The 14,399-nt window shown below is 32.4% G+C and overlaps 3 protein-coding genes across 3 annotated transcripts in view; 1 reads left to right on the top strand and 2 right to left on the bottom strand.

Moving 5' to 3' along the window:
• Window positions 1-4,635: 4,635 nt before the first annotated feature.
• HELRODRAFT_158127 (hypothetical protein) lies at window positions 4,636-6,236 on the bottom strand (the record flags this gene model as incomplete). Its single annotated transcript, XM_009033722.1, has 4 exons — window positions 4,636-4,925; window positions 5,046-5,127; window positions 5,427-5,482; window positions 6,104-6,236. The coding sequence occupies 4 exons, from the start codon at window positions 6,234-6,236 to the stop codon at window positions 4,636-4,638; spliced, it is 561 nt and encodes a 186-aa protein (XP_009031970.1).
• Window positions 6,237-6,714: 478 nt separating this feature from the next.
• On the top strand, window positions 6,715-8,157 carry HELRODRAFT_183003 (hypothetical protein; the record flags this gene model as incomplete). The annotated part of the gene is made up of 1 exon (XM_009033721.1): window positions 6,715-8,157. One exon carries the CDS (start codon window positions 6,715-6,717, stop codon window positions 8,155-8,157), a length of 1,443 nt encoding a protein of 480 aa, XP_009031969.1.
• A 2,511-nt stretch (window positions 8,158-10,668) lies between these two features.
• Window positions 10,669-14,399, bottom strand: part of HELRODRAFT_194738 (hypothetical protein) — a gene marked incomplete at its 5' end in the record, with an annotated part of 4,700 nt that continues 969 nt past the window's right edge. The window contains 5 exons of the mRNA XM_009033720.1: window positions 10,669-13,111; window positions 13,317-13,488; window positions 13,832-13,976; window positions 14,161-14,229; window positions 14,367-14,399. The exon at window positions 14,367-14,399 is cut by the window's right edge and continues 171 nt beyond it. Coding sequence (XP_009031968.1) covers window positions 11,033-13,111; window positions 13,317-13,488; window positions 13,832-13,976; window positions 14,161-14,229; window positions 14,367-14,399 — 2,498 coding nt within the window. The 3' untranslated portion in view covers window positions 10,669-11,032. The remainder of the gene's footprint in view (window positions 13,112-13,316; window positions 13,489-13,831; window positions 13,977-14,160; window positions 14,230-14,366) is intronic.

Raw genomic sequence — 14,399 nt, 5'->3', positions numbered from 1 at the left:
GTAATTGTTTATATAAAGCACCTAATATGCTATAAATCAAAACCACAGATGATGAAAAAAAATTCACAATAATAATAACAACAATCCTGATGATGGCAATAATAACAATAGTAATAATAATAATAATAATAATAACAATAACAATAATAACAATACATATGTGATTTTGGTAATTGCTATTGACGTCTCTCAAATTTGACACAAGCGTAAAGGTAGAGTGAGGAGTGAGTGTGGTTCGCGCCTATGCCAGCCAGCCAGCCAGCCAGCCAGCCAGCCAGCCAGCCAGCCAGCCAGCCAGCCAGCCAGCCAGCCAGCCAGCCAGCCAGCCAGCAGGGTAACAAGGTCTTCCACTCGACTCAACTTTGCAGGGCTTCTTACCTGAGTGATGAACTTGTGCCTCATGCCATTTGTTGTTCAGGTTTTAAACAAACTTTTTTGATTCATCATCAAAAATCAAGCATAGAAGTTTTGTGCGTTTGGTTACAGACGTGAAGACGTAGAGAAATGTAATTTTTTTACTTTAATATCACGACGAAATTAAGCAAGTCAGTTGAACAAAATTCCTGTATAAACAACACACACACGATTCAAATATACACACATTCCAGAGTATATACATTCATAAATACACAAAGAAAGGAGAGAGAGGGAGAGAGCCAGAGCAAGTACAATAATATAGATTTGCTACCTATTATATGATACAATTCAATTCATTACACATAGTAGTAGCAGTACAGAGTGCATGCAATGAAAATAGGCAGGTAATAATATTTTAATATTTCTATTTATATCTTATGCACACACACACACACACACACACACGCACACATACACATAAATATACACATATACACACAAATATACATACGGACGCACATACATGAAATTGATCATGAATTAAAAAAAATGCTACAAACTAATCAGATGAGAGCATGAACACAGAAAACATGAAGAAAAAGAAAGAGGTAGAAAGAAGGAAGGAGGGAAAGGTCTGCGAGTTAGCTCAGTCGGTAGAAGTGCCATGTCTTGTGCAGTTACGCGACGGCATGGTTCGAATACTGTCTGCGTCCGAAACTCACTTGCGCGTGCGTGCTTAATATGTAGGTGCGTCAGGTCACGTGGTGTCGCGTGGTGTGGTTAAGGTTCTGTGGGCACAAAGTTCAAATGTACGAATTGATGATATGTAAGCAGATATCTGCGAATGTCAGAGAGCTGTATAATAAAAAAAGGAAGAGGAAATTAGAATAAGAGAGAGAGATAGAGAAAAAAAGAGAGAGAACGAAAGAAAGAAATAGAGAGAGAAAGGGGAAAAAACATTTGAAGGTTGGATGCTGCTAGAAAAGTTTTTTTTTCAGCCACAAAGCTGTAACTTGCAGTGGAGGAAGAAAATCAATAAGAGGCACCAACAGGCACCAACAAGCAAAAATAGATTGCTGTATCATGCACGTGGAAGGGACCATGTCTAGTCCTCTATGACTGTCTGTCTGGATGGATGTGTATCCGTGTGTGCGTGTATGAGCGTTTGTATGTTTGCATGTCTGTATATGTACCTAGTTGTGTTTATGTCTTTGTATTTATGTCAATTTAGCTATCTAGATGCATAAATGATTGACTGTTATATTTAAGGATGGTTCTCCAGTGCAGCTGAATGATACACATGCACGCACACTCAAACAGATACAAACACGTACATACACACACAAATACACACACACACACACACACAAACAAACATACATATACAGAGGAACAAACATACATATATAAATTTGTTGCATGAATGGAGTAATACTGAGAAGAAATTATGATTTATGTACATGTTCAGACATGAGTATGAATAGATGTGATTCAAATAAATGAACAAGTTAATGTTAAGAATTAATTCAATGAATGAATGAACGAACGAACGAATGAACGAACCAACAAATGGACAAACGAATGAACGAAAGAATGAAGAACAGTTGGGCAAACAAATGAACAAATGACTTAAATAAAATACACCAAATAATATAACATAACATACATAGATGAAAAATTTAATAGCATAAATAACGATGAGAGAATGTGAGAATGATTGATTGATTGAATGAATGAATTATTGAACGAATGAATTATTGAATGAATGAATGAATGACAAAAGTAAATGAATGAATAGGTAAATAAAAGAATAATAATTACAATAAAAATAAAGCAATATTATTATAAATAACAAACTGATGAGTAATGCCATACAAAAAGACATTATTCTCAATCGTAGTAATAATAATAGCAGCAGTAGTAGCAGCAGCAGCAGTAGTAGTAGTAGCAGCAGCAGCAGTAGTAGTAGTAGTAGTAATGAAATTAGACAACTCCAAAAGGATTTTTTGTATGTTAAAAAAACGTCAGATTCTTCTGCTCAATATTAAAACATATAAAATTGTAAATTGAAAACACATTAAGTTAGAAGCATTTTATGGTGATGTTGTTGACAGAACATGACATGGAAACATACAAACACACATATGCACATGTACATACACACATACACAATTAAGCCAACATGAATTGACATAACATACTACTAACTAAAAATTACTTCGATATATATATATATATATAAATAAGTATTTTCAAACAAGATGAGTAATAATGAAAGTCACACCACACACACACGCGCGCGCGCGCACACACACAAAAACACACTCAAGCATCTTCACATACCCATACACATACATACATACACACACACATACATACATACATACATACATACATACATACATACATACATACATACATACATACATACATACAAAGACATATACACACACAAACACCCACACATAGCAACTTATTATAATATCATTATATCCTGGATAGATGAAACATAAGCTAGTAAAAGAGCTCTTCAAAAACATTTTAAATTGTGTATATTATTATCATTACACAATATGATATATGCATGTATGTGTATACTGTATAGCGTGTAAGATTGTATGTATGTATGTATGTGTGTATGTATGTATGTATGTGTATATACATGTATGTATGTATTTGTGTACATGTATGTATGTATTCATTTGTATGTGAGTTTAAATTTTTAAGTATATATATGTTTAGAGATTTTTATGTGTGTTGTAAACTGTAGATGCCCATATCTTTATTAATGAAATAATAATAAATATTCTTATCAGTAGCAGCAGAAAGCACTAAATGATTATTCTCCCTTTTAATTTTATTATTCATTATTAATAATATAATTATTTGTTAATATTAATAATAATTTTTATAATTTCATTTGCTGCTGTTTATCTCTCAACTCTGAAAACAGAGTTCAATTGCAAGAATTCTTTTCCCTCATTTATTGATGCAGGCATAGGCCTACTTAGGAATTTATTAATTCTACTTTGAAATAAGAAATGACATGTCATATATAAAGATATATTGATACACATACATATATAGATATGTATACGTATAGTATAGTATTATAGATTATCATAAGAATTAGTATTTTATATATATATATATAAGCTAATTCATTATAATATATAAAGTGTTAATTATTAAAAATTAAAATTAGAAATAAAAATCTCAATTCTTGAATAACATTTTTTCTTTGGAAATAATATTAATAATTATTCAATTTTCAAAATTTTTGAATGAAAAAAAATACTTTTTTAAATATTATGTCTAAGTTTGTTGTATGAACTTTATTAAAACTAATAATTATTAGTTAGATTATTATTACATTATAATATTATCAGCATAAACCATTTTTTGTTACAAGCTGGTACAATATCTGAAACTTGAAAAAATGATTTCTAGACCTAACCTGTCTTAAACTGTAGCAAATGATTTTACTTTAAAATTTTTTATTTATACTAAAAGAAAAAAGCAACATTGATTAATAAACAGAAGCAAACAGGTCAGACAGATGCCAACAAGACAAAACTAATAGCTAACATTTTAGCATCAAAATTCAGCCATAACACCTCGCCAATTAATAATTTAACAATAAAACCATAAAAAGAGCAATAAATATTAAAACTAATTGCTTACCACAAAGATTTCAGCTCCTAATCGCCAATTTTTCACCCCTGAATGCAAAGCAAGTCAATGCTAATGACCAACTAGGGCTGCAAAATTCATATGTATTTATAACATACACAGATATAATTCTTACATACATACACACACACATGTACATGCATTTGCTGCATTAAATTTTAGTGACATCTAGTTCTGAATCCGTTAAATTTTTAATCAAAAGTGTTTTTTAATGTACTTAATGTTATAATTTATATGAGCAGTTCGTTTTGTGTGATTAATGAATAAATAGAAAGTTTTCTTCATTAAGTTACTATTGTTGCAAACAACCATCCATATGCAGTGCAAGTGAAAGATGATCATAATTCCTTTCTGACACATACAAATTTCCAGATTTGTGCGTTTAGATTTCAGTTACATACTTTTTTTTATTAAGAATGCACACAATTCTAATGAAATTAAGTTTATTTTCTAAAAAATACAATGAACATAACAGACCAGAACAAAATGATAATTCAAAAATAGCAACTAACCAGCAAAAAAATCACTAAAAAATTGTTTAACAATTAAAAACACGATTCTATCACTAGATTAATTGAAAAGACCTTAAACTAAAACATTTCTTTCTTTAAATAAAATGTCTAATTGATTCTCAATAGGCAGACAGGTGCCTCTCAAGTTTTCCACAACTTTTGATGCCCAGATAAAATAATCTTGCACTCTTTTCAGGCTCCAACCTTCTGGTGTTGCTCTGTTTAAATCCCTCAAGTTGTAAAGTTTGTCGGCCAGTTTCACTAATTTAGCTTCGTGGGAAACGGATTTGGCTTTTTTTATTTGTTCTAATTTTCTCTCATCTCTTGTTAGGCCCTTGTTGTCTGTAACTTCTAGTACAATATCTGAATTTTGAAACACAATTTAAAATATGAATACAATAAAATTGTGATATAAAACTACAAATTTTGATAATTATCAAAAATGTGTAAACGTGTTTCAAATTTAGGAAAAAGTTCACATACCAGCAACTTTTTTGCCAAACAAATATTCAATCTCATCATAAGTGGTGTCTGTATCTTCAATGGTGTCATGGAGTAATGCTGCCTAATCAACAGTTAATCAAATTATATTTACAAATATGATAAACAAAATGAAATGATAACTTTTTAATTTAATGGCATTCATACTGAAATATTAAGATCTAAAATTCAACTGTAGCTGAAATAACTTTAAGGTAATATTTAAACAAATTGTCAGAAACTAAGTTTAAAACAGAAAAAAATGAAAGTAACAAAGAAATACAACACCATAATATGTAATAATTAAAATAATTAATAATAATTGTGACATAATGATGAATAATAACTGTAGATGAAAATAACAAATTAAGGAAGAAATAAAACCTGCAGAACATTTATATCAGAAATGTTTCCTTCAGATGTCAGGATGTGTGCAACTCCTAATAAGAATAATAAATAAATGAAATATTCTTAGAAGAACTTGTTGAAAGAATTGTCAAATACAATAATGTGTACATCAATGGCATGTTGTTAGCTGATATGGCTGTATAAAAAAGGAAGAGTAAATGAGAAAGAGAGAAAGAGGGAGGAAGAGAGAGGAGAGAGAGAGAGAGAGATAATGTTTTAGTGGCTGCTTACACTGTATAATGCTAAATACACCTAATAAACCTACAGAATTAAGATAGTTATTCTCAAAGTAAGAAGAATGTGATTTGATTTAAAAACTTTGAGATTGGGATAGGTAATTGAAATTTAGTTATGACATTTGATTAACATTAAATGCACTTGACTTAAGAGAGCTTCCTATTTGAACCTAACTCAGCAACAATTACTACATTCTTGAATTCATGATTCCTAATGTAATAATACCCAGGTCAAAAAAAAATTCAATGGAAATCAATTAATAAATTTGTACTGCACACCAGTAAAAAAGTTGAATACTAAACGGTCAGTAGACACAGTCTTAAACACGGAAGTGAATAAATTAAGAATTAATATTAAAATTAAATAAATAAAAACTAATAAATTTTAAATTAGTAAAAAATTAGACTTTAATTAACCTATAGGATGGTTGATGTAAGGGGTTTTCTCTGGATCTTTTCTTCTTTGTTTTGTGTGCTTTTTAGCGGCAAAATCCACACACTTCACAAAATCATGGAGCCACGATTCCTTCGGAGCACCTTCGTCTGCCATTTGATTTTTAAATTACTTTTAATCTCAGCTCACTTTTAGTTTAAGCAAACATTTAATCTCAGCTCACTTTTAATCACTTTTTTAAAAGTAGGAAAAAATTCTTTTGACTAGCAAATTTTCCTATGATTGATTATTATTAAATTTCTTTAAAAGTTTACCTAAATGTTGTGTCAGACAATTACGTTATAAATGTAATTTGATGCATTAAACTTTATTGCTATGGTATGTTAGTCAGGCCAAATTTTTCATTTTAAAAACGAAAATTCTCAATTTTATTTTTTTAAATTTAAAGTTAATTAAAGAAGGTTAAAGTTAACTTCACAATATTTTACAGGGACACAGTGGGTGGAGTGAGCAAACCCTTGCTTAGAAAATAAAAATGTTGCTAACTTGCTAACCAAAGAATTAAAAAAATTACAACACTGTAAAAGTGTAAAACTGTAAAGTAAATAAAATAAATAATTTATTAAAAATTAAAATGGAGTTTGAAAATATTTATTTAACCCTGAGAAAGAGAGAATATTCTTGTCCAATCAATCCTTACAGACAGAACATGAAATTGTTAAAATTTTTACTGTCAAAACATGACATCCATGAAGAGGTTTTTTCATCTGAATGTACCATTGAATCTAAATATAAACTGTTCTATGATAATTTAATAGTATTCAATAATAAACTGCAGAAGTATAGTAACATTTTTTCCAAGACCTGTATGAAGGGAATAAAAATAAAATTCAAAAGTATCTCTTCTAGCAAATATGGAAAAATTGAAGATTGCCTATTTTCTCAGTGTCCAGTTGAAGATGTCAGCTATCTAGAATCTTTGGAACAACCTCATTTTTATGTCATTTCTCAGAATAACTGGTTTCTCAGAATAAATTGTCACACATGCACTGTTGATAAAGAACTTTACATGACTGACTTGTGCAAGTTCAAACTTATCATGTGGGATGTTCAAGAAGAGAGGCTTTATCTTTCTGCTACTATATCAGAAGGTGGTAAAAAGACATTTGTTTTTGCTCTGTTTTCAGTATGGCCATTGAGGTTCCAAGGTGTGTTTTCTCTTTCTTCCAAATCATTTGGTTTTGATATGAAAGAAGCACTACTGTCTGAAAACATGCTATTGGTTACATCTTCAGATGCAATGGTCAGAATTTTTGGACTTGATTGCGAATTTTATTCAAAGCCTGTTAATAATTTGAAGTTTGAAAGTCTACCAGTAATTCCATCAATTGAAAATTACTGCAGATTGCTGTTTGAAGTGCCTGCTCCATGGGACTTCTTTACTGTAGGAGGTATGCCATGGCATTACATCGTATTTTCCTCTTTTTCTCAGTCTCAGTTCAGTGTTCAGTGTTTAAGAACTAGGACAGTTGCCAAGGATGGCAAATTAAATATAAAAAATGCGCTACTCGATCCAGATAAATGTTTTTTTTATCCAGATTCTTCAGGGAAAATCGTCAAAGTTAGCAACGATTCTGTTGAACTTTACAACCTGAAAAGCGACGGTTACGACAAGTTTAACAACCCGACGTGTTCAGTAGAACTGTTATACATGCTGGACTACAGTGAGGAAAAGAGGCCCGTCGTAACACACACATCTTCAGGTAGGGCGATCAAGAAGAGAACATTTCCAGGAGCCATTAGCGAAAATTTTCATTCCAAAGTTCAACTAGTCATTTGTGAAATCGATATGGACATTATTGGAGTGGTTACTCTATCTAGGTGCTCCTCTAATGTAGCCGCCATTACGTTTTATGAAATAGATACTGGTAATTATATCACTAAGTTGGAGTTTGCAGAGGCATGGGACGTGAATGCCGAACATGACGTCAAATTAGACTTGGATATCTTGTACCACTACATTAAGACTAATTCCAAACATGTTTTAATTGTCTACAGGTTGATGTCAAAGTCTTAGAATTTGTTTTATGTCATTTTATTAGACAATTTCATGTTTTAATGTTATGTGTCATTATCTTTGTATGTTTTAAACTTTAGTAAATTGTTTTTGGTAAATTTGTATTTTAAATTGTATACATTTCAATGATTTTGTTAAAAGAATATAACTTCTTATTTGTACAATATTTTATTCGACAGATTCATACATTTAGTTGCGTGTTCATATTTGACACGTTTTTCATGTGCCATATTGTTGCTGCGTTGAGATTTGATTGAGTTATTTTATGGATAACAATTAATTAAATTTTACTTATTAAAAGTACAATCACATACTTGAGTAATATTGCGGGATTTTCGCTTGTGTTCACTTGATGTGGTGTCTGTGTCATTGAGTTCAACCTTATATTATTAACGAACGCACCTAATTTTTACGCCATTTTTAATTTTCTTTGTTTGACCGGCGCGGTAGAGATACAATTCTGGTTGCATATTTGTAAATTTTGTCTCTTCGTCGGTTTGTTTGACGCCTGATTTGTCATTTTTCTCATTTTTGCATAACAATTTCTCATTTTTGTCTCTACCATCAATTTTCGTTCGCTTTTTTTATCGCCTGATTAAATTGTCAACCACTGAAAGTGAAGTACGGATTTTAAATTTAAAATTGAAATTTAATTTCATTCCGGTTCAATTCTCATTCAGAATTTACCGCTTCTAGTTTTTTATTCATCGCACGAAATTCAATTTTTGACTTAATAATTGCTATTTCTTTATTTCTAGTTCCTATTGAATCGCCAAAATGTCAAAGTCCAAATCAAAGCAAGATGAGCCAGCTGAGGATGCTGAGGCAGAAGAGGAATTTGTTGTGGAGCGCGTCGTGGACATGAGAGTGAGGGGTGGCAAGAAGGAATATCTCCTGAAATGGAAGGGATATCCTGAGTGAGTTCGTTTTTTTCAATATTATTTTTATTTAATTATCTTCAATTTTCAATGAATTAACAATGATCTATTAATTATATTTATTTTATTGGTAACTTAGTGTTGATGTGTTAAAAGATTTTGTGTCTGGCAGTATTTTTTCTTCACCAAATTTGAAATTATTACTTAATATTTTGCATTTATAATTTATTTTAATGAGTTAATTTGACTTTTTTAGTTCTGAAAACACTTGGGAGCCAGTTGAAAACCTTGACTGTCCAGAGCTTATAGCCGCATACGAAGAAAAATCAAAAAAGGAAAAAGAGGAAAAGAAAAAGAGGAAAACTAAAGAAACGACAGATGACGAAGGGACCACAACATCAACTTCCAGCAGCAAAAAGAGGAAAGTAGCTGAGGTAAGGAATTCATTTTCACAAGCTGACCTACTTATTAAATGTAAACTTTTGTTACTCTTTGGTTCTTATTTATATTTTGTTCATTGCAATTTACATTATAAAAATTTGTTTCTCCAAAAGGCACAGGCCGAGGAAGAGAACAAGCTGAGAGGATTCGAAAGAGGTTTGCAGCCAGAGAGAATTATCGGGGCCACTGATAGCAGCGGTGAACTCATGTTCCTCATGAAATGGTTAGTGATGGGGTTAATTTTCAAGATATCTAAGGTTTTAAGATTTGAATTGAGTCTATTCCTGAAATTCACCTAAAATTATTTAAGTTTGATTTGACTATAAATTTGATTTTTTTATTCTTTCCATGTAAGTGATATAAATTAAAAAAAATATGTAGGAAAGATTCGGATGAGGCTGATTTAGTTCCAGCTAGGATTGCAAATGTTCGTTGCCCACAAATTGTCATCACTTTTTACGAGGAACGCCTCACCTGGCACACCCACACAGATGAAGAGGGTGGAAAAGATTAATCACAATTAATTAATTAATTATCCACTTAATTATTTTAAAATAATTGATGTATAATTGGTGGCTAATCAACGTTTATTTTAAATATAAATATATATATATATATACTTATGATATGATAACGCTCATGATGATGGTAACAATGACAGAATCATTATGATCACCAATATATGTGGCTGTGTTTTTATTGAGTTATGAAAGTATTCAGCTTAGTTTATGTTACAATAATAATAATTAATGCTATAACTATGTTATTGTTTTTTCTTATTTCAAAATACTGTTAAACATACATCAACCTTAATTATGTGTTAATTTAATGAAGTTTTGTGGTGTTTTTAATGGCTGGCTGGTTGACTGACTGACTGTCGTTCAGTCTTAAGAATTTTATGGGATTGTGTTTTTTTGTGTGTGTGTGTGTGTGTGTGTGTATGTATGCTCTATACGCAAATTTTCAAAATGCGTTTGGACTGTCGCTTGATGTAACATTTGCTCTACCTAATTTGGAGTTTAAATAGGTTATTCATTAATTAGATCTTAAACGTTTTTAGTTTAAATGTAATGTAAAAACATTGTAATAGCGTTGAATAATGTTTTAAGCTAAAACAGGTTCTTATTCTTTACACTCTAAATTTTCGTTCTTTTCATTCAGGATGTTTAATAAATTTTATGAAGAAATAAAATTAACAAAACGAAATATTTATCAAGTGAAAATAGAAAATAAAACCAACAAGCAAAGCTAAAACAAAAGAAATGATAACTATGGTGTCTGCATGACGCTCTTGCACACATTGAAAATTATGTCTTCTACCCTATTAAAAATTGAAAACTTGAAAAGATTCAGAAACATATGCATATTTTAAATGAATTAGTTTAACCCTTTGTAGATCTGAACGCAACATTTGCTAGTCTGCAGGCCATATAGTATAAAAAACAAAATGGAAAAATATTCACCTATATATTTTTATTTAAATTTGTTCTCAATGTGACGTTTTATCTATTTAAATCTAATTTGCCGGTTTTGCGTTGCCTATCACACGTTTCAAATTACCTGGAAGTTCTGTTGCAAAACGAATTGGAAGCATTAGAGGGTGATGACGTTATTACCGATCGAATATTATTCGCTCCGTTACAACTCGTTTTATGAGTGACCGTGACGGTTCTCTTACCGTGAACTAAGTATCTTGGTACATCCCTGTCAACGATTCCGTCATTTATGTTGTCGTTTCTGTTGTGAGGTTTCAAACAGAAGCTTGAGTAAAGTGAGTTTTGAGGTTTTTTTGAGCGGCAGTTACTACTTGAGCGTTTTTTGTTTCTTGTGGCACATGACAGTAAGGCCATCGCGATGTTACACCGATCTCGTTTTACCGGTGAATCGTTCGATTTTGATGGAGATGATGTCGAGTTTGGTTTCAACTGGCAGTAGTTTCTCCAGTTTGAGGCGCTTGTTTCCTCATTTCTTCCAGTCGTTAACCGGTTAGTATTTGGAATGTATATGGTTTCTGTCGATGAATAGTTAAGACCGTTTTTGTGATGTTTATGGGACGAACTGGCTTTCGTTGTGTGGTTTCTCTTCAGTGAGTTGTGGATGCTGTTGTTTAAATCTGTCATCGATAGGCCTGAGGAATCGATCTCGAAGAACAGGTCGTGACAGGAGGCACCGTCTGGTCCCGATTTTCTGAACTCAGTCACGTTGTTCAACGTTACATCTGGAAAAGTTGTTGAGAGAGAAAGGCAGTTGTTGTTGTTGTTGTCGTCGTCGTTGTACATCGAACAGTTGAAGCAATCGTCGACGTTTGAAAGTAAGTTCTTGTAAGGTTTCAATCGTTTCAAATCGGACATGATTCCAAGGTAATTCTGATCGATAGATGTTTTATTATTCATAACGTCACAATTGTTCAGCAGGCAAGATGAATAATCTGGCGGGGGAGATGATGATGACCGGACATCTTTTGTTTTTGTACTGGCATCGAAAGTGGCTATGGGCGAAGCATTTTGAAAATATTCCACTAATATAGGTTTCAGGTTTTGTTTGTTCTTGGGAGATTGAAATGTTTTGAGGAGTTCTTTACGAGAATGAAGCAGCTGACTGAACTTTGCAAAGCTGGAATCCTGAACGTTGCACACCCATTTCGCAGTTCGATCCGTTTTATTGCTTTTGCAATTTTTAGAAGTGAGATTTTCCAGTTTTTTCAGACGATGTTTCCCTTCCTTATCCTTCGACGAGTTGCGCTTTGGTGATTTGAAATTCAGCTTCCTGTCGAGGTGGCACTTGCAGCAGCAGCTCCTCCTAGAGGAAAAAATTTCCGCGATGTGATTCCTCGAAATTGATGTAGCATCGTTTTGTATGAGGTCCTGTTTGTACTTGGTGTAAAAATTATGAAAGGCGTTTATCTCAGGACTAGCTTCTACTAGAAATGGTTCTGCAGATGGTTCTGCAGCGATATTGTTTGGACAGACCTCAACATTTTCTTGAGCATCGCTGACAGTACTAACTTTCTCTGCATTCAATCCGCAACAATTTTGTTTGTGCTTGCTGTTCTTGAGAGCGGAATAAATTTTTTTAATTTTGGGAGATGAAATCCCGTGAATGCCGGCGTGTGGAGTCGTCCAAAATTCACCGATTGGCCCGTCGATCCACTTTTCCGAGTGGTTCATGGAGCCGTTCTTCTTAGGGCCATCCACCCATAACTCTTTATTGCTTCCTCCAACTTCAGTTTTTCCAGACGTTAATAATGAATTTTCAATCGTTTTGTTTTTGAAAATATTGCTGACAATTTCGTCGTGTAGGTTGTCGGATTTTTCATTTTCCACGTTCAACTCGCCGCGAAATATGCTCTCACGACCTGGTGGCTGGGCTCGAATACTCGATACCGATGATGTCAGGTCATCTTTCTCACACGAAGCAATCCTATTCTTTCTATTTTTGAGGTGAATTTTGGCAATGGGTGGAGTCGAATTTAATGTCGGTTTTTCGCAGTTAACGCCGACAGTTGGATCCTTACCGACGGTTTTTCCGTTGGCCACGAATATAACCGTATCAACCGACTGCTCGCTACTCGACGAATAATCGACATCGGAATGTCTCGTATTGCTCCGACTGCTGATCGTCGAGTTTGACATGCCCTGCAAATAAGTTCGTTACGGTTTCAGTTGAATAATTGTTCATACTGTGATGACAATTTAACAAAAAAACACATAACAAACACGCTGTTTCTATTTAATGTGAATTATTTATTTCAATTTAGTTTGTTCGATTTGATAAAATAAACTCATTGATAAATTAATAAATGAACAATAATTAAAAAATTGACATTTGGAGAGAACTTACTGAGGCATATCTCGTCCTGGAAAGTGATTTCTTGAGTTGCGAGGCGAAATGAAGGACTTGAAGGGTTTGATTGTATGATTTTGTGGATGTTGAAACATGTACGATGATGGATGTGTGATCTATCTTGCTTGGCAGGTACATACATTTCAGTAAGTTGGTCAGTTGGCTGCTACTGAGAAGACAGAGAAGATGAGATAGATGAATGAGTAAGTGAATGAATTAATTAATTAGTTAAATTAATTAAAGGATGAATGAATGAATGGATGAGCAAAGGAATGAACGAACAAACGAACAAATGAATGACGGAAAGAAAAATAATTTAATGTACGAAAATTAATAATTAATCAAAATAAATAAATTAATATGTAAATCATTAAAAGATCAGAACAAATAAATGATAAAAATAAGGAAAATGTTGCTACACACAACACTGCACACACACACACGCACACACACACACACGCACTAAAAAAGAAAAAAATTCTAAAGAAGAAGTCCAAAATTTTTTTCCCAACCCATGCGGAATAAACTGCTTGCCATTCAAGATAGAGGATATGACGTTGCCCACTTCCGTCAAACTTTGAGTCGATCCGCAATCTTTGTGCCTCCCACAGCTCCCAAGATCCAGAAGATGGAGACATCCATGGTGATGTAATTGTCCTGTAGTGTTGTGAGTAAAAGTGGATTTATGTATTGACTGTTTTTTGATTTGAAAAAATTCTTTTATTTGTTTTGTATTGTATTGTATTGTACGTGTCTTTGCATCGTTGTATCCATGTTTATGACGTCATCGTTCTGTTGTGTGGTTAAAAGTGAATTTAAAATAGAATTTAAAAATAAATACCGCTGTCGATTTCTCTGCAGACGTGAAGGGTGAACAGGAAATGCGAATGTCTTCGTTCTTGTTCGTCATCTTTTTACATTTAAAGAAGAATTATTTACTAAAATAAAATAATAATAAAAAAAACAATAATAACATTCAATATTAATTATGATTATAATAAAATAATTAAAATAATATTAATAATTATTATTTTTATAATTATAAACCTAAGACGGGTCTTGACGCGATTGCAGAATCCA

The sequence above is a fragment of the Helobdella robusta genome (genome assembly GCF_000326865.2).
Source record: "Helobdella robusta unplaced genomic scaffold HELROscaffold_97, whole genome shotgun sequence".
Taxonomy (NCBI): domain Eukaryota; kingdom Metazoa; phylum Annelida; class Clitellata; order Rhynchobdellida; family Glossiphoniidae; genus Helobdella; species Helobdella robusta.
This window is presented reverse-complemented; position numbering and strand designations above follow the sequence as displayed.